This window comes from Erinaceus europaeus, chromosome 13, assembly GCF_950295315.1.
Source record: "Erinaceus europaeus chromosome 13, mEriEur2.1, whole genome shotgun sequence".
Taxonomy (NCBI): domain Eukaryota; kingdom Metazoa; phylum Chordata; class Mammalia; order Eulipotyphla; family Erinaceidae; genus Erinaceus; species Erinaceus europaeus.
Genome location: NC_080174.1, coordinates 69,632,483 through 69,657,609, shown reverse-complemented (window position 1 = coordinate 69,657,609; position 25,127 = coordinate 69,632,483). Strand labels below are relative to the sequence as shown.

The window sequence follows — 25,127 nt, the reverse complement described above, 5'->3', positions numbered from 1 at the left end:
ACAACTCCACACAGTTCCCACCACCAGAACTCCATATCACATCCCCTCCCCTGATAGCTTTCCTGTTCTTTAACCCTGTGGGAATATGGTCCCCAGGTCATTGTGGGATGCAGATGGTGGAAGGTCTGACTTCTGTAATTGCTTCCCTGCTGAACATGGGCGTTGACAGGTCGATCCATACTCCCAGCCTGCCTCTCTCTTTCCCTAGTGGGGAAGTGCTCTGGGGAAGCAGAGCTCCAGGACACATTGGTGGGGTTGTCTGTCCAGGGAAGTCTGGTTGGCATCATCTTAGCATCTGGAACCTGGTGGCTGAAAAGACAGTTAACATACAAAGCCAAACAAATTGTTGAATAATCATGAACCTAAAGGCTGGAATAGTGCAGATGAAGAGTTGGGGGGTACTTCATTTTGTAGATAGCTAGTAGGCCTATTTTAGTTATATTCCAAAGGGCCTGTGGCTATACTAGTTGTTGTTGTTTTTTTTTTCCCCTGAGCCTGAAATCTGATATGCAGGTGAATCCAAGTTAATGTCTGGGGAGATGATGTCATGGCTGGAAAAGGAACAGAAAGCTGGATCAGAGAAGAGAATAACTTCCTAATATGGGAAAGGGATATAAATATTGTTGACTGTAAACCCCATCAATTTGATTTGGTCTGGGGCCCATCTTGGGCAAATCTTATGACTGCTCTGTATCAGACTTTATTTATTTATTTATTTTTATTTTGTATTTATTTTCCCTTCTGTTGCCCTTGTTGTTTAACATTGTTGTAGTTATTGATGTCATTGTTGTTGGATAGGACAGAGAGAAATGGAGAGAGGAGGGGAAGACAGAGAGGGGGAGAGAAAGACAGACACCTGCAGACCTGCTTCATCACCTGTGAAGCGACTCCCCTGCAGGTGGGGAGCCAGGGGCTCGAACCGGGATCCTTCCGCTGGTCCTTGCGCTTTGCACCACGTGCACTTAACCAGCTGTGCCACCGCCTGACTCCCTCTGTATCAGATTTTTACCCTATGTCAGACGGCAAAGTTTGAATTAGATCAGCAGTTTGTTCTGACCTTTCACCACTAAAAGTCTGTTTTATTATTTCCAAACCAACCCCACAGACTCTATAGTATGCAAAAGTTGTCTCCTGAGCTGTATCTAGGCAAGTATTAAGTAGTTACTGTTACTATTATGAAAGATATCTTTGGGTTGTGGGTGGCAGATTTTATGGACTTAAACAGCCAAAAGGCTGGAACTAACAACCGCTTCGGGCAACGTTTGATCTAGCAGCTGTCACCAAAGACCTATGATCTTTTCATCTATTGGCTCTGCCTCAATATGTGTCACTAGGTGACTGGCAGCAAGTTTCCTGGCAGTATTTCCTTCACTCATTTGTGATTGGCAAGAAACTTCACTTGCTTCACCGTTAACTCAAAGAAAAGACCCCAAACTGAGACTGATTAACTTCTAGTTGGCCTGACTTATGTGCCTTTATTTGACCAATTCCTAGCGCCTGAAAGATGGAATATTCTGATTTTCTTAAGTCATTTGGGCCCCATCCCCTGGGATGGGGATGGTTCTGAGCAGATCACAGGACTGGTAAATTGTTGATACTGTTCAGAAAGGGGTTTGGCAAAGGATGCTGGAGAGAGAGACAAGTAGTAAGTGTTCTGTGGTGTGTATCAGTCAGTGGCATTGCCAAAAGCACCTCCAAGCACTGACCAGCATGTGAGTTGCACATTTGTGACCTCCAGGATCTTGTGAGATGGCTGTGATGACAGTTCCATCTGTGGGTAGCCACACTGGCCATGTGAGCTGACGTCAGCCCAGCCGCAGCAGGCTCTTGACTCTGTGGTTAGATTTGGCCTAGATGCAAGTTCATCCGTATCCAGCTTGCACTTCTCTACTCCCACCTGGGTCTTCACAGACTTGGCTAGAGTCTGCAGGTAATTCTCAAGGTCCCAAATTCCCAGGCTTCTCACTGCCCTTTTCAGATACAGAAAAGGGACAATTGTCATCTGAACTTGGCAAAGAGGACACAACAGAAATGTCCAGAGCAAAGCATGCCTAGGGATGGGGAGGCAAGGTAAAACTTTCTTACCTGAGTCTCAAAGGTCCCAGGTTCACGTTTGTTTGTTTTTTTAAGATTTTATTTATTTTGGATACAAAGGGACAAGGGAGACAGGGAGAGAGACACACACCCTCAGTAGTGTTTCAATGCTCATGAAGCTTCCCCTGCAGATGGGAACTGGGGGCTTAAACCTGGATGCTTGAACACTGTAATGTGTTCACTCTGGCAGCTTCAAGAATATCCAAACTATATGCTCCAGAAAGTATTAATGAACATGCAAGCCTCAGAGTGAGGATCCAGCCCCTCTGCACACCTTCTGGCCTTTGCAGAATTTTCTCCAGCTCCTTCTCTGCAATAACTTTGAGGTAAGGAGTAAGGGCAGGCTGACTCAACCTTTTGCCTGCTCTCAGGCCCCACCTTTTCTTGACTCTACAAAACCAAGGGGATTCACTCATTAAAGGCAGATACGGTAGGTGGCCTGGGAGGTGTAGTGGATAAGGCATTGGACCCTCAAGCAAGAAGTTCCAAGTTAGATCCCTGGCACCACATGTGCCAGAGTGATGTTCTGGTTCCCTTTCCCTCTCTTTCTCATTATTAAATATTTGCTTAAAAATACATAGGGCTGGTAGCGCAGCGGGTTAAGCGCATGTGGTGCAAAGTGCGAGGACCGGCATAAAGATTTCGGTTTGAGCCCCCGGCTCCCCACCTGCAGAGGAATCACTTTACAGGCGGTGAAGCAGGTCTGCAGGTGTCTATCTTTCTCTCCCCCTCTCTGTCTTCCCCTCCTCTCTCCACTTCTCTCTGTCCTATCTAATAACAACAACAATAATAACTACAACAACAATAATAAAATAAAATAAAAACAAGGGCAACAAAAGGGAAAATAAATATTAAAAATAAATAAGCAAATCGGGCCAAAGTGGACAGTGTTGCATTGCCATGCACACGACCCACATTTGAGCACCAGCCCCGCCACACTGAAGGAAGTTTTGGTCTCTATAAATAAATAAATAAATAAATAAATAAATAAATGTCTGGGAGGTGGCATAGTGCATGAAACATTGAACTTTCAAGCAAAAAGACCTGAGTCCAGTCTTGAACAGCACATGTACCAGAGTGATCCTCTGGTCCTCTTTCTCTTTCTCCTTCTATCATTCTCAATAATAAATAAATAAAATCATTTAAAAAAAATAAATGTCAACAACAACAATAGGACTTCCGGAGGCGGAGCTACAAGCAGCAGATCGCTTTCTCTCCTCTCCTCTCCTCTCCCGGATCAACTAGGAATACCAAAGGAGACCACCCGGACCGAAACAAGACAGGACTAGAATGACCACAGAAACCCAGTAAATCACCCGTGAGTACAAACACGCATGGCAGGTGACAGAGAGGAGAGAGGGGCCTAAGGAGAGATTAAGTGACTGCTAACAGTTCCACAGTTTGTCAGTGGAGACACCACCTCCAGTCTGCTCCACCAACAAGGGGACAGCTGAAGGGAGGAAAGGACTCCCCAGAGACTCACCAAGTACAACTCTGAGTCTCCATTGCTACTACCCTCAGAATCTGGAGCAGCAACAGGGAGGGACACCAGGGCACAGAGATCTAACCGGGAAACTCAGGAGAAGACCTATACCTCGGTGGCATAGCTGAAGGGCTGTGAAAGTCTCTTTGCATAACCACTGGATTATCTCTGCCACACCCTGCTTTATCTCTTGGTCAGGAGTCATTGATTAAGCCAAGAAGCCTATTGATAGTTTAAAAGCCCTCAGACTACCATAGCCTACAGGGGAAAAAAAAAAGGCTTTTACACCACTGAACTCCAACTCAGGGATTGAAAAACCTCTTAACTTATATAAAATGGTTAAAACAACAAGAAAAAATAATGGAGACTCGAACCAGGACAAGAGTCCAGCTAAAAGTCCTCCAGAGGGCGAAGCACAAAACAACGAGTTCAACATCCAAACATTAGCTAAGGAAATAATAACAGGAGTGAGTAAAGAATTTGAAAAAATTGTAATCAGAACTGCAGGAACAACAAATGAGAATATGGAAGAAAATTCTAATTATCTCATGGTTATTAGAGAGCTGAAAGCTGAAATTGCTGAGCTAAGAAGGCAACTAGCTGAACAAGCTAAAACAGTATCAGAGCAGGGCAACAAAATAGATGAACTCCAGAAAGCAGTAGAGGGCAGAGAGAACAGAATCAATGAGGCTGAAGACAGAATTAGCAAGACTGAGGATGAATTAGAGACAACTAAAGAAGAAGTAAGAGATCTCAAAAAGAGATTAAGAGATGCTGAAAACAACAACAGAGTCCTATGGGATGACTTCAAAAGAAACAATATACGCATTATTGGCTTACCAGAGGAAGAAAGAGAAGGGGAGGAAGAAAGCGTTCTCCAGGCCATAATAGCTGAAAATTTCTCTAGTCTAGACAACACCAAAGACATAAAGATTCAAGAAGCCCAGAGGGTCCCAAACAGAATTAACCCAGACCTAAAGACACCAAGACATGTCATACTTAGATTGGAAAGGAATAAGGATAAAGAAAGGATCCTCAAGGCTGCAAGAGAAAAACAAAGAGTCACCTACAAAGGAAAACCCATAAGATTAGCAGCAGACTTCTCCATACAAACACTACAGGCCAGAAGAGAATGGCAAGATATCTATCGAGTGCTCAATGAGAAAGGCTTTCAGCCAAGAATACTATATCCTGCTAGACTGTCATTCAGACTAGATGGAAGCATCAAAACCTTCTCAGACAAGCAACAGTTGAAGGAAGCAACCATCACCAAGCCTGCCTTGAAAGAAGTTCTGAAAGGTTTCCTATAAACAACCAGACCACCACAAATAGAACATATATCAAAACACTCTAAAACTCTACAAGAATGGCGTTAAAATATCTTCAATCTTTGATATCAATAAATGTGAATGGCCTGAATTCACCTATTAAAAGACACAGAGTAGGAAGATGGATCAGAAAACACAACCCAACAATATGTTGTCTACAGGAAACTCACCTAACGCAACAAGACAAACACAGACTTAAAGTGAAAGGATGGAAAACTATCATTCAAGCCAATGGCCCACAAAAAAGGGCAGGAACAGCTATTCTCATATCTGACATGATAGACTTTAAAATACATAAGATTAAAAAAGATAGGAATGGACACTACTTAATGCTCAGAGGATCAGTCAATCAAGAGGACTTAACAATTATTAATATCTATGCACCCAATGAGAAGCCATCTAAATACATCAAACTTCTACTGAAAGAGCTACAGCAATATATTAACAGTAACACAATCATAGTAGGGGACTTCAACACCCCACTATCTCAACTTGACAGATCATCCAGGAAGAAAATCAGTAAAGACATAAGGGAGCTAAATGAAGAGATAGATAACCTAGAACTATTGGACATTTTCAGAGTCATTCAGAGCAAGTTGTGGTATATATACACAATGGAATACTACTCAGCTGTAAAAAATGGTGACTTCACCGTTTTCAGCCGATCTTGGATGGACCTTGAAAAAATCATGTTGAGTGAAATAAGTCAGAAACAGAAGGATGAATATGGGATGATCTCACTCTCAGGCCGAAGTTGAAAAACAAGATTAGAAAAGAAAACACAAGTCGAACCTGAAATGGAATTGGAGTATTACACCAAAGTAAAAGACTCTGGGGTGGGTGGGTGGGTGGGTGGGGAGAATACAGGTCCATGAAAAATGATGAATGAAATAGTGGGGGTTTTATTGCTAAATGGGAATCTGGGGAATGTTATGCATGTAAAAAAAAAAAAAAGAAGTAGAAACACAAAGCAGAAATTGACTGAGTTTGGAGTATGGCACCAAAGTAAGAAAGCAGAAGTATACTAGAGTTTGCAGTGAGTACCTCCCCTAATACTTCCTCTCCACTTTTCCAAGCTTTGGGTCCATGATTGCTCAACAATTTGTTTGGCTTTGTATGTTAACTCTCTTTTCAGTCACCAGGTTCCAGGTATCATCAGGATGCCGGCCAGACTTCCCTGGATTGAAGACACCACCAATGTGTCCTGGAGCTCAGCTTCCCCAGAGACCCATCCTACTAGGGAAAGAGAGAGGCAGACTGGGAGTATGGACCGACCAGTCAACGCCCATGTTCAGCGAGGAAGCAATTACAGAAGCCAGACCTTCTACCTTCTGCAACCCTCAATGACCCTGGGTCCATGCTCCCAGAGGGATAGAGAATGGGAAAGCTATTGGGGGAGGGGGTGGAATATGGAGATTGGGCGGTGGGAATTGTGTGGAGTTGTACCCCTCCTACCCTATGGTTTTGTTAATTAATCGTTTCTTAAATAAATAAATAAATAAAACAATAAAAAAAAAAAAAAAAAAAATAAAAAAAAATAAATGTGGTGGGGGCCGGGCAGTAGTGCAACAGGTTAAGCGCACATGACCTGAAGCTCAATAACTGGCATAAGGATCCAGGTTCCAGCCCCCAGCTCTTCACCTGCAGGGGGGTCGCTTCACAAGCAGTGAAGCAGGTCTACAGGTGTCTAGCTTTCTCTCCCCCTCTCTGTCTTCCCTCCTCTCTGCATTTCTCTGTCTTATCTAACAACTATGACAGCAAACACAACAAAAATGGGGGAAATGGCCTCCAGGAGCAGTGGATTCACAGTGCAGGCACCAAGCCCCAGAGATAACCCTGAAGGCAAAAATAATAATGATAATAATAATGATAATAAATAAATATGGTGGTTTAGGAGATGGTACACTGGATAATGCATTGGATTCTCAATCATGAAGTCCCAAGTTCAATCCCTGGCAGCACATGTACCAGAGTGATGTCTGCTTCTTTCTCTCTCTCCTTTATCTCTCATGAGTAAATAAATAAATTCTTTAGAAATAAATAAATATGAGCAAGGGAGATATCATAATGACTATGCAAAAGACTCTCTTGCCTGAAGACCCTAGGTCCCAGGTTCAATCCCCCATACCACCATAACTCAGAGCTGAGCAGTGCTTTGGTAAAAAATTAATTAATTTTAAAAAATACATACATACATATATAAATATAACTTTTTTAAAAAGTAGGGTACTGTGGAGACAAAGGGAAACTTCCACTGTAACTACTCTCTCCAACAGAAACACCTGAGACCCTACCTTCCCCTCCATTCTGCCCTCATCAAGTCTCCAAGCAAGTCAACCAGAACTTTCTGAGCCCCCATGTGGGTCTGTTCAGCACTCCTGGCAAGTGGGGGTAGGGGTGTCTGCTGTGTGGAAAGCCTGGCTAGTCCCACTCTCAGCTCTGCCTGAACTCACTTGTCATGTGACCAGAGAAAAATCTCTTTCCCTTTCTGTCTCCCCATCTGTGAAGCCAAGGTTTCAGACTAATCATTCTCTGTGGGGTTTTCCAGCTCCAACTGTCTAGAATGTGGCGTTCAAGGTTCAGCAAAGAGAGGCCAGGGGGAACAATGACAGCAAGGGCAGCAAAAATGGGGGAAAATGGCCTCCAGGAGCAGTGGATTCATAGTGCAGGCACCAAGCCCCAGCAATAATCCTGGAGGCAAAAAAAAAAAAAGTAATGCTTTTAATTTTGTATAGGGAGAGAGACAACTGCAGAATTGTTCCACCCCTTGTGAAGCTTCTCCCCTTCAGGTGGGGACCAGGGGCAAGAACCCAGATCAAGCATGGTAATGTGTGTGCTCCACTCTATGCACCACTGCAAGACGTCTTAACTTAATTTTTAAAAAATGTTCACTTATATATGAAAAAGAGAAATGAAGGGAAGAAGAGAGAGGTAAAGAGGAGAGAGAAAGAGAGAGAGAGAGAGAGAGAGAGAGAGCCAGAGCATCACTCTGGCACATGCAATGCCAAGGATTAAACTCAGTATTGCTTGAGAGTCCAACGCTTTATCCTCTGTGCCACACTCTCAGGCTGCTAATCTCTCTCTCTTTTTAAAGATTTATTTATTAACACGAGAGGTAAGGAGAGAACAAGGAAATCAAAGCATCATTCTGGTACATAAAATGCTGGGGATCAAGCCAGGGCCTCATGCTTTTAAAGCCAATGCCCTAACCACTGCACCACCTCCTGGGCCATTTCCCTAGCTTTTCCAGGAATGAGTTTTCTATTTTTTTTTCTTTCCATTTTATTGGATAGGACAGACAGAAATTGAGGGGAGAGGGGGAGAGTAGGAAGGAGAGAGAGAGAGAGAGAGAGAGATACCTGCAGACCTGATTCACCCCTTGTGAAGCATCCCTCCTGCAGGTGGGGAGCAGGGGCTCAAACCTGGTTCCTACTGTGGATCCTTGTGCATTGTACTATGTGCACTTAACCAGGTGTGCCACCTCCCAGCCCCGGAATGAGCTTTGTATTTCAGCACACAACACAGAATACCAGACTGCCGTCAGTTGATGTGTTTCCTAGAGTCCCCAGTCTGTGGTGGTTTCTGACTTTCATGACCATTTTCTGTTGTGAGGAGCCCTGGCTAGGTATTTTGTAGAATGCCCTACACATTTACGTTTGTCTGATACTTTTCTCTGGACTTCTGGGTTTTGGGGAAGACTGTGGTGGAGTTGAAGTATCCTCACCACATACTATCATGCAGTCACTTGACTCACTCCTGGGAATGTTAACCTTGATAACTTGATCAAGCTGATGCTGACCAGGTGTTTCCACTGTAATGTCACTACTCTCCCTTCCCTGATCTGACTTAGAAGCTAGTCACTATTTGACCTGGGAGGTAGCATAGCAGACAAACTGTTGAACCTTCAAATATGAGATCCTGAGTTCTATCCCTGGAAACACACGTCAGAATGATGCCTCTGATTGTCTTCCCCTCTTTCTTTCTTTTTTTTTTTTTTAAGATCTTATTTACTTATTCTTGAAGCTGGGGAGAGAGAGAGAGAGAGAGAGAGAGAGAACCAGACATCACTCTGATACATGTGCTGCCGGGGATTGAACTCAGGACCTCATGCTTGAGAATCCAATGCTTCATTCACTGCACTACCTCCCGGGCTACTTTCCCTCTTTCTCATAAACAGATACATCTTTTTTTTTTTTTAAGCCAGTCACAAGTAGTAATAGGTGTAGGTGTGACTCAGGACATTAGTAAAGGCAGGACCATAGCGGGGGATAAAAGGGCAAATATGCATAGATGGATAAATAGGTATAGATATGTAGATAGAAAGTCAATTCGGAGAACTAGTACAGTTTCCGCTGGAGGGGGATGGGAATACAGAACTCTGGTGGTGAGAATGGTGTGGAATTATACTTCTATCATCATAACTTTGTAAATCACTATTAAAATATGAATAAAAAATTTTAAGCCAGTCACTAAGTTCAGAGTGCATTCAAGGGAGGGGAGAAGAGAGGACAATTCAACTCTACCTGAAGCAAAGGGGGAGGGAGACGCTCCCTACATTACTTGGAAATCTTTGTATTCCCTCCCCCAGTTATTCAGTAATTTATTTCTACCGGTAGGGTCTAATACAATCTAATAGTTTGCTATTTATTTTATTGTTCTCACTGTTGCTCCTTCGGTTATTCTATAGAGGGTCTTTGGCTCCTGGTCCCTCTGACACATCCCTGTCCTTTGGTGGGTTGAATGATTCCCAACCAACAACCCAAGATACTCCAGGCTCCTTTTTTCCCTGTTGCAGCCCTGGAATTGGGCATTCTTCCAAAGAAATGCTATATGGTTAAAACGAATCCTCTAATTATCTTGTCAATAGTCCAACTATATTGCACTGCATTTGAAACCGTGATGGAGTTCATTTGTTCAGTTAGTGTTTACCACAGACTTCAAATTTTGTAGTGCTTATTCTGACAAATCTTTTTTATTATTTTGACCAAAGCACTGCTCAGCTCTGGTTTATGGTGATGCCAAGAACTGAACCTAGGACCTCTGAGCCTCAAGCATGAGCCTGTTGTGTAAACCACTATATTGTTTCCCTACTCCCTGACAAGTTTTTTTTTTTTTTTCTCCTGCAATCTCAAAACATAAGAGAAGCCTGGCCCTTTCTCCACTTCGTAGAGACCATGTTGAGTTTAACCTCTGAAGTCACTCTGCAAAGATTTGGGGGCAAGTCCAAGCCCAGAAGGGTCACAGGGTTGACCCAGTTCCTCCCCAGTCCCAGAGGCTGAATGGAGCAACCCTAAGCCAAGGTAAATCCCAGGACCTTGCTCTCTCTAGCCTTTCTCCCACCAGTCCCCACCCAGGGAGTAGCCACTCCTAGAGCTCTGCAAACCTCACCCAGGCAGGTGACAGGAAAATTAGGCAGGATCCAGGAAGGAAGTTGGCCAGCTCACTTGCCAGATGGGTATGCCAGAGGTGGGGGGGGGGGGGGTTGGGGAGGGGTGCATGTGTGGGCCGGGCACCATTAGATCCAGAGGGCTCCCAAGGATTGGAGTCAAGGTTTGCAAAACCCAGTTGTAAGTGGAGCAGGCATTCCCCAAAGCAGCCCTGAGCTCTGCAGAGGAGAATCAGCTTCTGGGGAAAGAGGCACTTTCTTGGGCCGGAAGACCACAAGACTGTGGTTCACTCTGGGAGGGCAGGGAGCTGTGACTCATCAGCAGAGATGGGCAGCACCAGGCCTGGGAGCACAGGCGGAGTCCCAGTCCAGTCCTGACCCCAGAAAAGGTCCCAGGCAAGCAACTCCCATCCGGCAAGTAGAGACAGGGCGCTGTAGGAGCATGAAGGAGGAAGCAACTCAACAACCGAAGGTGCCAGGGAGGTCTCCCAGAGGAGGTGACATCATCTAGAAGAGGAATGGAGTTGGCCTGGCAGCAGTCGGGAGCCAGAAAGGGGAGGGCCCCCCTGGACTGACAGTGAATTATTAATAGATGCAAAGGCAAGGAAGTGTGTGCAGAGAGTGCTGGCACAGTGCCCGCTGAGTGAGCACTCCATAAATGCCAGGCATTATCACTGTGGTCGAATTAACATCATGATGATTATTAACTTGGGCTTGTTACTTAATATTGTTCCTACCTTTAAGGTAGTGACTGCAGTGAATAAACGCCAAGAGTTGGTGAGCTGTTCTCCCCCACTAAAGGAAGTGGTTGTGATGAGAAGGGGTACAGCAGCCACACCCCTCAGCCAGAGTGGCATGTGGGGAACTAGCACTGGGTGAGAGTTGGCCCAGGAGGGGGGGGGTGGCTATTTCCTTGGCTAACCAGCCCCTAGGGGTTGCTGGGGAGCACAGAGGAAGGGACACTTTAGGGGTCTTCAAGGATGACCAGGCAACAAAATCAGAACTTATCAAGGAGGGGTCAGGCTCAACAAGAGGACCCGTGCAGTGTGGTTTCCAGCAGGATTGTCCCTGAGTTCCCTTGTTGTGTAACAGTACTCAGTGTCCCTGCTTCAGTGTCCCTTGTTGCTTTGCTGGTTCCTGTCTTTCCGTCTTTCAGAAGCCAACTAGAAATGTATGTTTTCTCTTCTCTGGAGTCTGCTGCATCATCCCAGAATGAGCAGATGTCAATGTGAAGTCACCTTGGGGGGGGGGGTGGGCGGGGAGAAGCCTCATGGAGTCCAACCCCACCAGCTGAGAGGAGGGGCACAAGGCAAGTGACTTCACTCTTCCAAGTATCTGTTTCCTCAGCTTTACCATGTGTTATATGTGCAAGACTATGCAAAGCCCACTATGTAACAGACGAGAACATCCAAGAAGCAACATCTAACAACAGGAGAAAGGATAACTAGTGATATATTCCACAAGCCAATAGCAAAGTAAGTAAAGTATGGGTACGCAAACAATAGAAATGAATTTAATTATTTATTTTTATTGCCACCAGGGTTATTGTTGGGGCTCAGTACTTGCACAACAGTAGCCGGGGAGGCAGTATAGTGAAGAAAGCATTGGGCTCTCAAACATGAGGTCCTGAGTTCAATCCTTGGCAAGACATGTGCCAGAGTGACTGCTCTGGTTTGCTCTCTCCTCTCCTGTCTCTCTCATTAATAAGTACATTTATTTTTTCATAATTTTTTTTTTGGTCTCCAGTGTTATTGCCAGGGCTCAGTGCCTGCACCACGAATCCACTGCTCTTGGAGGCCATTTTTTCCCTTTTGTTACCCTGGTTGTTTTACCATTGTTGTGATTATTACCATCGTTGTTATTATTTTTTTATCGTTGTTATTATTGATGCCATTGTTGTTGGATAGGACAGAGAGAAATGGAGAGAGGATGGGAAGACAGAGAGGAGAGAAAGATAGACACCTGCAGACCTACTTCACCACCTGTGAAGCGACTCCCCTGCAGGTGGAGAGCCGGGGGCTCGAACTGGGATCCGGTGCTTGCGCTTTATGCCATGTGCGCTTAACCCACTGCGCTACCGCCCGACCCCCCATAAAAAATTTTTTAACCATAGCACTGCTAAACTGGCTTATGGTGGTGCTGGGGGTTGAACCTAAGTCCTTTAATGCTCAAGCATGAAAGTTCATTTACATAATGTTACCTCCCCAACCCATTAAGCAAATAAATCTTAAGAAAAATAACAACAAAACAACATTATGTGAAAAGGGAAGTCACGTAGGCATATAGAATGATTCCATGGGCACAATTTCTTTATTATTATTATCTTTATTTATTGGATAGAGATAGCCAGGAATTGAGAGGGTAGGGGGAAATAGAGAGAGACAGAGACAGAGAGACACTTGCAGCACTGCTTCACCATTCGCAAAGCTTTCTCCCTGCAAGTGGAGACGAGGGACTTGAACTTGGGTCCTTGTAACATGTGCACTCAAACAGCTGTGCCACCAGCAGGCCCCATGTGCATAATTTCTAATGTAAACTGAGACAGTGCATTTTTGTGTGACTTCATACAAAAGTGGTAGCATGGAGAGAAAACCAATAGAATGATCAGTACAACTAGAACAAAATTCAGACCAGTAGTTCTTCAGGATAAGGGGCATAGGAATGAACTGTAGGTGTGCTGAAGGCTCCAAAGTTACTAGCACAGGTCTGCTTTTTTAAAATTTAGGCGATATGTGGGTCTTTTAAAATTAGGATTAATGGTATCCTTTATGCAATCATGTGCTCTCTATATGGTGGCTCCTACCACTAACAGTGTAACACTATTTATATTTACTATAACACTAATACTTAAAAGATACACACCAACTATAAGGCAGAGAAAATTAAGTGTTGGCACACAGGAGACAGTTTTGAATTTGTGGGGCTCTCTGGACCTGTTTTTCCATCTGCCAAGTCAGCTTGTGGCACTGTTGAAATTTTAACCTTAATCTTGTGGGTTTTATGTTCCCATTGTACACACACACACACACACACACACACACACACGCAGATATCGGAACTATCCCCAAGAGTTTTCCCTCTTGCGCTACATCACTGGTAGTTTCTGAAGTGGCAAAGGTGGCATCTGGAGCAGTAGAATGGGCCTTCTGATCCAAGTTCCATGCCTTCCCAATTGGGGAAAATAAGCTTTTTCTGAATTTCTCAAGGGTAACATGGGCATGATAGCTTCCATCTTCCTCACTTTGACCCATGGGTAAATGCTGTAGAGTGCTGTGTTTAATGCCAGATCATAACCTGGAAACCTAAAAGCATTCCCTTTGGACACCCAAAAGTAACAAGGCTCCCAGCAGAGGTACCAAGTTTCCTAGCTGTGTGATGCTACTAAAAGTTCCTGCTGCCTCTGTCTTTGTTGGTTGCCTTTGCCTTTCTATCACAGCAAAGCCCTTATTTCAAAACACCCTACCTGGAGGATCATGCGGTGGCACATCTGGTTGAGCACACATTACCAGACGCAAGAATCTGAGTTCAAGACTCTGGTCCCCACTGCAAGGGAGAAGCTTCACAAGTGGTAAAGCAATGCTACAGGTGTCTGTCTCCCTCTCTATCCCCCTTCCCTCTCAATTTCTCTCCTATCAAATTAAAAATATATATACATATATATATATATTCTAAATATATTTTTTATTTATTATTGGACAGAGACAGAGAGAAATGGAGAGGGGAGGGGAGATAGAGAAGGGGCAAGACAGAGAGACACCTGTAGACCTGCTTCACCGCTCATGCTTTCCCCCTGCAGGTGGGGAATAAATATATATTAAAAAAAAACAAAACCTCTACCTGGCCCTGGATGTGAACTCCACCTCTGGATACCTACCTGCCCCTGCCATCCCGGTGTACCTGTTGACTGTTCCTGTCTCAATCTGAAAAGCGTCTGTACCTATCCTTCTAACTAGGGACCTGCCTTCAACGGTGAGGGCGGCCTCTGTGTGCCGGGCTCGGTCAGGGCGCACTCGGCAAACGTTCTCAGCTCGTGGGTACCAGGCTGTACCTGCAGCAGCCCGCCGGAGCCGGTGCGCGTACCTGGCCGAGCCGGTGCTGATCTCACGCGCGCAAGGTGCGCACGGCGGCCCCGGGGAGCCCTGGCCTGGGAGCCGCGGAGCAGGAGGAAGGGGTCGCGGCCCTCCCGGACTGGCGCGGCGGAGAGGGGGCGGAGGCAGAGGCCGGGGCGGGCACGAGGCAGGAAGGGGCGGTGGCCGCTTGGCCCCTCCCCGCTTCCGCTTCACGGGCCCTTCCCCCCCCACCCCCCACCCCCGGGATATAAAGGCGCCGCCGGCCTTGCCCGGGGGACTCGGCCCCATGGAGACGCCGCCGGTCGCGGCCCGCTGGAGGCGGGGTGAGCAGGGGTCAGAGCCCGGGCCGGGGAGCGGGCGGGCGGCCCCTCAGCGCGGGGAGGGGAGGGGGGACCGGCGCTCCCTCCCTCTCCCCATCCCCCTCCTTCCAACTTCGCCCAAGTTGGGGAGCCCGGGGTCGGGGGGCCGGGAAGCCAGGCGCGAACGGGGAGCGCGGCCCGCACAGCCCCGCCGGCCGATCAGAGTTTCCAGCAACTTTTCTCGTCGCTGGGTCGCCCCGGAAACTTCCCCTCCCGCATCCGCGAGTCCCGTCCCGGGCCCTGCGCCTCCGGGTCTGCATCCCGGCGCCCGCCCAGGGCTCCCACCCGGACGGCGGCCTCGGCGGGGAAGTCCCGGCCCCCAGCCCCGGGAGCTCGCGCGCGACCCGGGTTCCCAGCCGAGGGCCCCGCCCCGCCCCGCTGCCGTGGGGGCGGAGACGTGCCCGGCAGCCCGGATCGGCTGGGTCTCGGGGGTTGGCGTGGGCCCGGGGGCGGGGTGGGCGGTGGAGTCCGCCCGAGTTCAAACCCTTGCGCCACCGCCGAACAGCTGGATGGTCTTGAGCAAGTTCTTCGTAGTGTCTGTGGCTCGGTGTCATCTTTCCTATAATGCGGGTGACAAGCCCTTAGCTGTGGGCCCTGCGGGGAACTCACGGTGGCTTAGCTGTGTGCCTGCCTCCTGTCAGTTGTCGGCCAGGCCTGCCAGGTGGACCACTTTGGGGGAGACAGCCATGCCCACGCCCCCGCCCTTACCCTCGTGTTCGCCTGCCAGGAGCCTATCAGGTGCCTTCCACTGGTGCCAGCTGTGAGCGGCGGGCATAGAGAGCCCACCTCGGAAGCCAGCCCAGCCATGAACCTGTGGGACCTTGAAGACAGCCACCAAGGGACCCCAAGACCAACCCAGCTGCCCACCCCGGAGGAGGCTTTGGCTGCTGAGATGCAGATGAAGGTGGACTTCTTCCGGAAGCTGGGCTACTCCTCCGCCGAGATCCACAGCGTCCTGCAGAAGCTGGGCGTCCAGGCGGACACCAACACGGTGCTGGGAGAACTGGTGAAACATGGCTCAGCGGCTGAGCGGGAACGCCAGGCCTCACCGGACCCCTGCCCGCAACTCCCCCTGATCCCCCGGGGTGGGGGCACCCCTAAAGCTCCCACCCTGGAGCCATCACCCGCAGAGGAGGACAAGGAAGGCAGTGACCTGAGACCCGTGGTCATCGATGGGAGCAACGTGGCCATGAGGTATGTGTCACTTTTGTAGCCAAGGACTTGTGACCGGTGTCCGGGAACACTGCTTCTCACACAGCATTCTAGGGGAAGGGAAAGTCTTGTATTGAGACCTGGCTGTGTGCCAGGAAGCTCCCATGATGGTCATGCCTTGTTTGAAGTGGGCTTGCTGTTTCACAACAGGGAGTGAGGGCTTGCTCAGGGCCATATGACTGGCAGGTGGCAAGGAAGGGGGGTTAGACCTTGGTCCTGTCTCTAGAGTCTTCCTTAAGGGGTTCATCAGCTAGCATGAAGTGTGCTCCTCTCCTGGGACATGAGGTGGAGACAGTGTGAGGGGTCAGACCGTGGGCTGTGGCTCACAACAGAGCCAGTCACTTAGCCTCTCAGCCTTCTCTGCCCCCAGGTCAGACTGGACCAGCCCACCCACTCCACAGGTGGTGGTGAGGAGAGTACCCAGGACCTACCTGGAGGGAAGTCAGTAGTCAGTGAATAGTGGGGGTACATGTTCTTTATTATTAAGGCTCTGGGGTGGGGGGGGCATGGAAACAGGCCCAGCTACTACTGAGATCTGTATAACTGACCAAGAGTGACCTCCAGGATCTGGCTTTACTTTGAGATGGGGGGGGGGGGGGGGCGCAGTACAGGTGACCTGATACTTTGACTAAGGTGAGCTGTGACTTGGCTCCTCTCTGATTCAGCTGGAGTCACTTGGGCTGCGCTGGCTGGTCTTTGTAGACTCCACAGGTCAGTGTCAGGGCTCAGCAGCCATAACCCCCCCCCCACACACACACACACACACAAACGCAGACTCCCACAAGAGTGAGGGTGGGGTGGGGCCAAGGTTCTGGTTGACCCCAAGGAACCCCACCCTCTGGCTCAGCTTTCTTCCATCCCGTCCAAGCCAGCTGGTGAGTCAGGATGGATCACAGGGAAAAGTTGCTGAGGGTGTGGATGGGGGAACCCTAGGCATGGGTCTAGCAGAGCCCCTTCACTGACTACCATGGCCCCTCACAGCCCTAGCCCAGCTGGGCCAAGTCAACTGGTTCCCATCCAGCTAAGCAAGCGCATTCATGAGCTTCCAGCCTCCTTTTGGCCAGTCTTTCCACCTCTGAAATGGCCCAAGGCTGGGTGGCAGCTTGAGGAAGTCTGCCAGTGGTAGCTGGTCTTAACAAGCTGTTAGAGTTTGCGGTTCACCTTTGAACCCTAATACTGTGTGTCTGGATTAGAAGCTAGGATGTATCTGTATCTGGGGGTTGAGATGAGCAGAGCAGGGAGACCCCAGGGGCAGCCATGTACTGTGTGTTTGTGTACCTGGGGGAGGAGGGGCCTGGGAGGGAGGAGCAGCAGGTGAGAGAAGGCTGACCGAGGGAGCTGGGTGCTGTGAGCTGCCAGGGGGGTTTCTGAACTGGGGCTGTAGCAGGAGGGGAATTCCAGCCTTAGACTTCCTGTCTGTGCTGCTACAAGGTTCCTGGCCTGCCGCCCCTCCCCCCCACCCAGGGCAGGCGGGCCAGCCCCCAGCATATGCAAATCGTGGGGAAATTCACCTCTGTTTCCTTCTAAGGGAATTTTTCTCCACTAACCAGACCCAACCCAAGTAGATCTTTTCACCTGGGAAGCCCGACCAGCCTTGCCCTCTGCCCTTGCTCGGCAGGGACAACAGTCTGAGTCTCCTGTGACATACTCTCATCGCTCACCACTGCCTAGCTGGCCAGGCTGGGTGTGAAGATGCCTGTCTTCTCTGCACACCCAGAACTTCCTCCATTGCAGTGAGAGAAACTAAGGCAATTGTAGGGAGGTGCTCCCAGTCTGGGACTATCTAGGCTCTATTTGAGGTTCTCTTGCCAGAGTGAGGCTCTGACTACCTGCCTAGGGGGATATTCTGGGAGCTGAGGTAGCTGAGAGCTGACTTGTCCCCAGCCAAGGTTCTTGATGCCAGGGGGAACATACCATCCTGTGTTTACCAGCAGGCATGGAGGGGTGGGGTATGCATTCTGAGAAATGCTTCAGTAGGTGGTTCCACCATTGCCCAAACATCACAGAGTGTAAACACAACAGCCTGGACTATGGCATCTAATGGCACCATGGTCATACATGCAATGTGTCATTAACCAGAGTGCCCTAGCCTCCACATGGCTCTGGGAGCCTGGGGTGCTATTAGGTCCTGGTGCTGGCCGAGGGCAGGGCGTGTGCAAGCACACAGGAGTGTACAGAAGGGAGCTGGCAGGTGCCAAGCCAGAGACAGTGGCATCCCTTGGTCTCCAGGAGCCAGGTCAGAGGGCCCAGGATAGGGGAGCACTAGATAACATGAGTGAAGCTAGACCTGGCTCTCTTGGCAGGTCAGGGGTGACTACTTGGAGGCAGTGATACCTCTCCTGGGTCTTCTAGGAAAAACAGGAACCTGCCAGATGGATGGTTTCTCCCATTCTGCCTGTCTCTTCCTCCTAATACACAATGACTCCGATCAGATTTGAGTTTGGGAGTTTAATGCTCCCCTTCAGTTCTGAATGTTGGGGATAGGAAGGCAGTTCAGTGGCCCCAGACATTGGTTCAAGTTCTGACACACACAGGTCAGAGAGCTCTGGTTTCTTTCTAGGTACAGACTTTGTAAAAATGAAGCAATGTCCCTGCCTCAGGGCTGGCACCAATCTCTAGACCTGTTTGGGCATCCACAGCATAAGGGTTAGGTGTGCAAGTAAGTCCTGGCTTTGCATCTCTGTTTCACCATGGCAGCTGTGTGACCAGACCAGAGTTTTCATAAGGCCTCTACAAGTAGATGGCACCATCTGATGACTCAGCTTAGCACTAGCACCAAGAGCAGCGTCTGGCTCACGGCACTCAGTAAATGTTAACTTCAACTGTAGCATAACTGATGGTTGGCAGACAGAGGAAAGGCCCCTTCAGGCTGGACTTTGCCTGCCCTACCAATTTACCAGAGACCTTCAGACCCTGGAGCCCCAGGAAGCCACTAGAGGTTAAAAAAAAAAAAAAAGGAAGCCACTAGACCCCCCTACTGCCCCACCTCCCTTTGTATCTTCTTTTTTTTTTTTTTTTTTATTGTTGTAGTTACTATTGATGTCATTGTTGTTGGATAGAACAGAGAGAAATGGAGAGAGGAGGGGAAGACAGAGAGGGGGAGAGAAAGACAGACACCTGCAGACCTGCTTCACCGCCTGCGAAGCGACTCCCCTGCAGGTGGGGAGCCAGGGGCTCGAACCGGGATCCTTCCGCTGGTCCTTGTGCTTAGCGCTACCTGCGCTTAACCCGCTGCGCTACCGCCCGACTCCCCCTTTGTATCTTCTATTGGGGCTCCAGCTGTGAACCCACCCACCCCAGTCACCCACAGGATGTGGTCGGCCATGGACTTGCCTCTTTTGCGTAACGTTTATTTTATTTGCCAAGTGAGTCTGAAATTTTCACTGGGAAAGCAGGGAATGTTGGGGGGGTGCCTGCCTCACAGCCTGGGCCCTTTTGTGACACCTGGCATTACCTGAGAGCTCCCCTTCCTGCCTTCCAGGAGAAAAGGAACAGCCTCCACCCAGGGCATATAGGACTGTCTTTGACATCCAGCAAATAGAAGTCACCTCACTGACATGGGGACTTCTCAGGAGGTTGTAGGCTAGTGAACCCCATTTTTTTTCGATAGGAAAATTGAACCAAAGTGGTCCGGGAGGTGGCGTAGTGTATAAAGCATTGGACTCTCAAGCATGAGGTCCTGCGTTCAATCCCCAGCAGCACATATACCAGAGTGACGTCTGGTTCTTTCTCTAGCCTCCTATCTTTTTCATTTATAAAAAATAAAATCTTTTTAAAAAATGAAAGAAAAAAAAAAAGAAAATCTGAGCCAAAGGACAGATTGTGCCATGTAGACATTGTGGGTTCGAGCCCTGCCCTTGAAGGAAGCCTCATTGCTGTGGTCTCTTTCACTCTGTCTCTCTATATCTTAAAAAGGCAAGAGAGACTGCAGCAGAGCAGTCTAGCAGCGTGTCAGAACTTGGTTGGGGGATCTAGCCAAGTTTGAGTGGGATGAGGTCCCATTGCCCATCTCTGCTGCTAATAGACCCAGGTATCTTCCAGAATGTTGTCTGTCTGCCTGGGGTCATGCTCTGAAAAGGGCTGAGGACTGGGGCGGACCTGATGTTTTGGGGAATTGGCAACCTTGAGAGGAAAAACAGTGTCCTTTCACTTTCACACTGAGAGGCTCTGGCACAGACACCCCACCCACCCGGCTGCCTTGCATTGCAGACTGGAGTCCTGGGCCTTCCCTGCCCTCCTCCTCGGGCCCTAGCCCCAGTGCTTTGTGGCAAATGGACCTTTAATCCTCCTTCACTCAGGAGCAACCCTACCTGCTGCTAGCCCAAGCTACTGCCTCCCCTGCGCCCCCCCCCCCCCCACAGTGCTGCCCAAACAGGCAAGGGGGAGATGGTCCCTGTGGTCCCAGCAACTCCCACCCTCTGGGTGGGGCAGGAGCCAGAAGTCCCGGTTGGCCTTTCCCCCACCCCCAGGTGTGTTGCAAGCAGTCTGACCTCTCCCCCTCCCCCACGGGCCTAGGAGCTGCTGCCAGATTCTAGGGCGTTTCCTCACTGATGAGGAGATGGAACCTCAGGGAAAGTCCCCGGACTGGCTACCAGGCACTGTGGGAAACAGTGGGGACATGGCCAGTGGGCCCCCAGCCAGAGGTGGGGGCTGAGCCTAGCCACTCCACCAACACCGGCCTGGCAAGGGCCAGAGTGCCACTTCCCTCCCTCCTGTTCAGGCCTGGGGGCTGGCAGGTGGTCCAGTCTCTCTGTCCAACCCGATTCCCCTCTTCCCTCCCAGCCATGGGAACAAAGAGGTCTTCTCCTGCCGGGGCATCCTGCTGGCAGTGAACTGGTTTCTGGAGCGGGGTCACACAGACATCACGGTATTTGTACCATCTTGGAGGAAGGAGCAGCCGAGGCCTGACGTGCCCATCGCAGGTGAGCAGTGTCTGGAGAGACTGGTTTTCCCAGGGAAATGACCCTCCGGATGTGACGAAGGCTGCAAAGGCCTCAAGCAGGGACTGGCATTCCTTTTCCTGGCTTGAACAATCCCACTCTTTTGAGCCTTAGCCACTGGAGGTCAGCTAGCCCAACCTCTGTATCCCGTTACCAGTGACTTTTCTCATCCTAACAGTGGGAGCACTCGGTTCGTCTCCAGTGGTGGCACCTGGGATAGTGGCTCAGCCCATGGGCTCTGAGGCCCGGATCTTTCGGTCCCTTCTGGTTTGCCTTATTCCGAGCCTCATGTTCCTTGTCTGGCACAGAGTGGGGTTTTCATCACCTCGAGGACTTATTGTGAGAGTCACATATCTTACCTCACCAAAAGTACTTAGGAGACTGCCAGGCACATAGTAAATGCTCAGTAAATACCAGCTGTGCCTGTTCTTTAACAATAGCATCTAACTTTTGGGGGTACAGTCTGAGCCTACATCTCTAGAAGTCATGGCTCCAGTAGCTTTGTCCTGGCTCTGCAAGGAACAGAGCCAGGACATGTCTCATCTAAGTGGGAGTCTTTTTCCCAAACCCTTGGGGACAGGCTAGGGGAGCGCCACAGCCACTCCTGGGGTAAACAGACCTGGTGTCAAGGAGAAGATCTGCTTCTGTACTCAGGAGCTTGTGCTGAGTGGGAGCTGCAGGCCCACTCACAGTCCAAGTGTCCTTGGGTTTCCTGGCAGCTAATGGCCAGGCCCAGGCTGGGGCTAAGAGGAGGGCAGTGGTCTTGGCAGAGCTAGAGAGCTAGGTGCTCCCAGCGGGCCCAGCATTGACCTCCCCCCCACCCCCCCGCTACCCCCCAGACCAACATATCCTGCGGGAACTGGAGAAGAAGAAGATCCTGGTGTTCACACCGTCGAGGCGTGTGGGCGGCAAGCGGGTGGTGTGCTATGACGACCGCTTCATCGTCAAGCTGGCCTTCGAGTCAGATGGAGTGGTTGTCTCCAATGACACCTACCGCGACCTGCAAGGCGAGCGGCAGGAGTGGAAACGCTTCATTGAGGAGAGGCTGCTCATGTACTCCTTTGTCAATGACAAGTATGCCCCTTCCTGGGGGGAAGGGGCGGCACCCCGGGGAGATGGGCCCTCAGCAGGGGTGGGGCTGGGCTGCAGGGAGGGACTCCACATACAGATTCAGCTGGGAGCAGGCCAGGGTAGGACTCGGTGCAGGGGACAAAGCAGCGGAGGTAAGCAGAATGTGCTCTGCGGTTCCAAGAGCCGCCCTGTGGCTCCCAGCACTTAGTCTCTTAGCCAGAGGCTGTGGATGCAGCCACAGATTTATATATTCAGGGCAGGGGTAGATAGCATAATGGTTATGCAAACACATTCTCATACCTGAGACTGAAGTTCCCAGGCTCAGTCCCCCGTACCACCATAAGCCAGAGCTGAGTAGTGCTGTGGTAAAAAAAAAAAAAAAAAAAAAAAAAAAGACTTAATACATTCAGGTCACCTGCCTCCTTACAGCCTCAGAGCTCCCGGCACCAGAGTCACCCTCTAGGTACCCTGGGCTGAGGTCATACATTTTATGAAATATTTTTTTAATATTTATTTATTCCCTCTTGTTGCTTTTGTTGTTTTTATTGTTGTACTTATTACTGATGTTGTTGTTGGATAGGACAGAGAAAAATGGAGAGAGGAGGGGAAGAGGGGGAGAGAAAGAGAGACACCTGCAGACCTGCTTCACCACCTGTGAAGTGACTCCCCTGCAGGTGGGGAGCCAGGGCTCGAACCGGGACCCTTACACAGGTCCTTGCGCTTTGCACCACATGCGCTTAACCCACTGCGCTACCGCCCAACTCCCATGAAATATTTTATTGATTAACTTTAATGATGGACCAGAGCACTGCTCAGTTCCGGCTTACAGAGGTGCTGGGGACTGAACCTGGGACCTTGGAGCCTCAGGCTTGAACATCTTTTTGTACAACCATTATGTTGTCTCCCTGGCCTGGCTGAAGCCCTTTAAACTGTGCTATTTTCCCCTCCCTTGGGCCACCCCGCCTACAGCCAGGAGATGCCTCCTGCACTTTCTAGCGAGGTCCGCTGGCCACCCCCTCCTTGGTAGAGAAGCAAGTCCTGTTCATATCTCTCACTTCTCTTGCAGGTTCATGCCCCCTGATGACCCCTTGGGCCGCCATGGGCCAAGTCTGGATAACTTTCTGCGGAAGAAGCCACTCACAGCTGAGCACAAGAAACAGCCTTGTCCCTATGGTGAGAGCCAGCTCCTCCTTCCAGGGCCCTCCCTCTCCTCCTCCCCTCCTTCTCACCTAAGTCAGCTCTGCACCCTGAGACCTTCAACTTGGGGGGACCACCCGACCCCATATTTCTTTTTTTTTTTTTTTAATATTTATTTTCTTTATTCCCTTTTGTTGCCCTTGTTGTTTTATTGTTGTAGTTATTATTGTTGTTGTCGTTGTTGGATAGGACAGAGAGAAATGGAGAGAGGAGGGGAAGACAGAGAGGAGGAGAGAAAGATAGACACCTGCAGACCTGCTTCACCGCCTGTGAAGCGACTCCCCTGCAGGTGGGGAGCCGGGGTTCGAACCGGGATCCTTATGCCGGTCCTTGTGCTTTGCGCCACCTGCGCTTAACCCGCTGCGCTACAGCCCGACTCCCCCGACCCCATATTTCTTGCCGGGGGTTGGGGGGTGCTTCCACGCTCACCGCTGGCTCTGGGCGCCCTTTAATTCTTTTCCAGGAAGAAAATGCACCTACGGGATCAAGTGCCGCTTCTACCACCCCGAGCGGCCTAGCCGCCCCCAGCGCTCCGTGGCTGATGAGCTCCGAGCCAATGCCCACCACTCACCCCCCCAGGCGCCGGGCAAGGACAGGAGTGGGCGGCGCCCTTCACCTTCACCTCAGCCTGGCTTTCTGCCAGCAGAGCGTGAGCAGTGCAGCCTCGATGGGAAGAGGGTGGCGGCCCAAGTGTCCCTCCCACCTAGTGGGGGCACTGGCGGCACGTTTGGGCCCACAGACTGGTTCCCACAGACCCTGGATTCTCTCCCATGCATGTCCCAGGACTCTGGTATCGGCTCCCTAGAGAGTCAGATGTCGGAACTGTGGGGCGTTCGAGGGGGAGCCCCTGGGGAGCCAGGCCCACCTCGGGGCACCTTCACAGGATACGCTCCCTATAGGGCCGAGCGCACAGTTCCTCCAACTTTCTCTGCCTTTGGACGAGCCGTAGGTGCCGGCCACTTCAGTGTTCCTGCAGATTATGCCCCCCCTCCAACTGCCTTCGCGCCCCGAGAGTACTGGTCAGAGCCGTACCCGCTGCCACCACCCACTCCAGTGCTGCAGGAGCCCCAGAGGCCTGGGCCAGGGCCTGACAGGGGCCCATGGGGCGGGGCAGGCAGCCTGGCCAAGGAGCGGGCCAGTGTGTACACCAAGCTGTGCGGCGTCTTCCCCCCACATCTGGTGGAGGTAGTGATGGGGCGCTTCCCACAGCTCCTGGACCCTGAGCAGCTGGCTGCCGAGATCATCTCCTACAAGTCCCAGCACCCCAAGGAGTAAGCCAGGCACGGTAGCCCACGCCGGCAGCCCCTCCAGCCTGCCAGGTCTTCCCAGCTGGGCAACCTCGCCCCAAGGCTCACCCGGAGGGCCAGATGGAGAGAGAATTAAAGTAGGGAAGGGAACCCACAAACCAAAGATACTGTAGGATTGGTTCTGGCCCACACGGCGTCCCTGGCTGCCTGCCGAGCGGGTTAGAAGCGATCACCCTGTTGATGCACATTGTATCTCTGTAGTTTAAGGAGACGCCGCCGGTAACGGCCGTCAGTCCGTGGCTGAAGCCCAAACCCTCCTTTCTCTCGGAGGACGGGGAGGGAGGCAAGGGGGAGCAGAGGCCTGGGCTGGGGGCCCTGTGCATGACCCCCCACCTCCGCCCCATCCCCGGGATGCCGGCTGTGGCTGGCAAGTTGGGCACCATGTGCCTGCCCTCCTCTAAGCCAATGAGGTCTTGGTGCTCCCTGCTGGGCACGAGGCTTCATGTTAGTAAGCAAGATGCTTCTTATTAACCCACACCCTTCCTACTGTGCCCACCCCACTACCCCTTCCAGGGGTGGTCTCCACCCTCTCTTCCTCCAAATCTGTCATCTCTTCCCCAGGTGTGTGTGTACAGATGTAAATGTTAATTATTTTTCAGTGGAAAAGCCTCACCCCCCCCCCCTTAATACATAAATAAAGTGCAGTGTGACTCCTAAGAGGTGACTGTCTGTGTTATGTG

At 50.2% G+C, this 25,127-nt stretch overlaps 1 protein-coding gene across 2 annotated transcripts; it reads left to right on the top strand.

The window, feature by feature from the left end:
• The first annotated feature begins 14,599 nt into the window (after positions 1–14,599).
• Positions 14,600–25,104, top strand: ZC3H12A (zinc finger CCCH-type containing 12A). 2 transcript variants are annotated; one of them, XM_060206188.1, is made up of 6 exons: positions 14,600–14,684; positions 15,448–15,914; positions 20,715–20,854; positions 21,712–21,946; positions 23,010–23,116; positions 23,604–25,104. In XM_060206188.1, exons 2-6 carry the CDS (start codon positions 15,526–15,528, stop codon positions 24,413–24,415), a joined length of 1,683 nt encoding a protein of 560 aa, XP_060062171.1. In that variant the 5' UTR covers positions 14,600–14,684; positions 15,448–15,525; the 3' UTR covers positions 24,416–25,104. The 2 variants fall into 2 exon arrangements, with proteins under 2 accessions (XP_060062171.1, XP_007535378.2); XM_007535316.3 differs by lacking the exon at positions 14,600–14,684 and having other exon boundaries at positions 14,707–15,914.
• Positions 25,105–25,127: the final 23 nt, after the last annotated feature.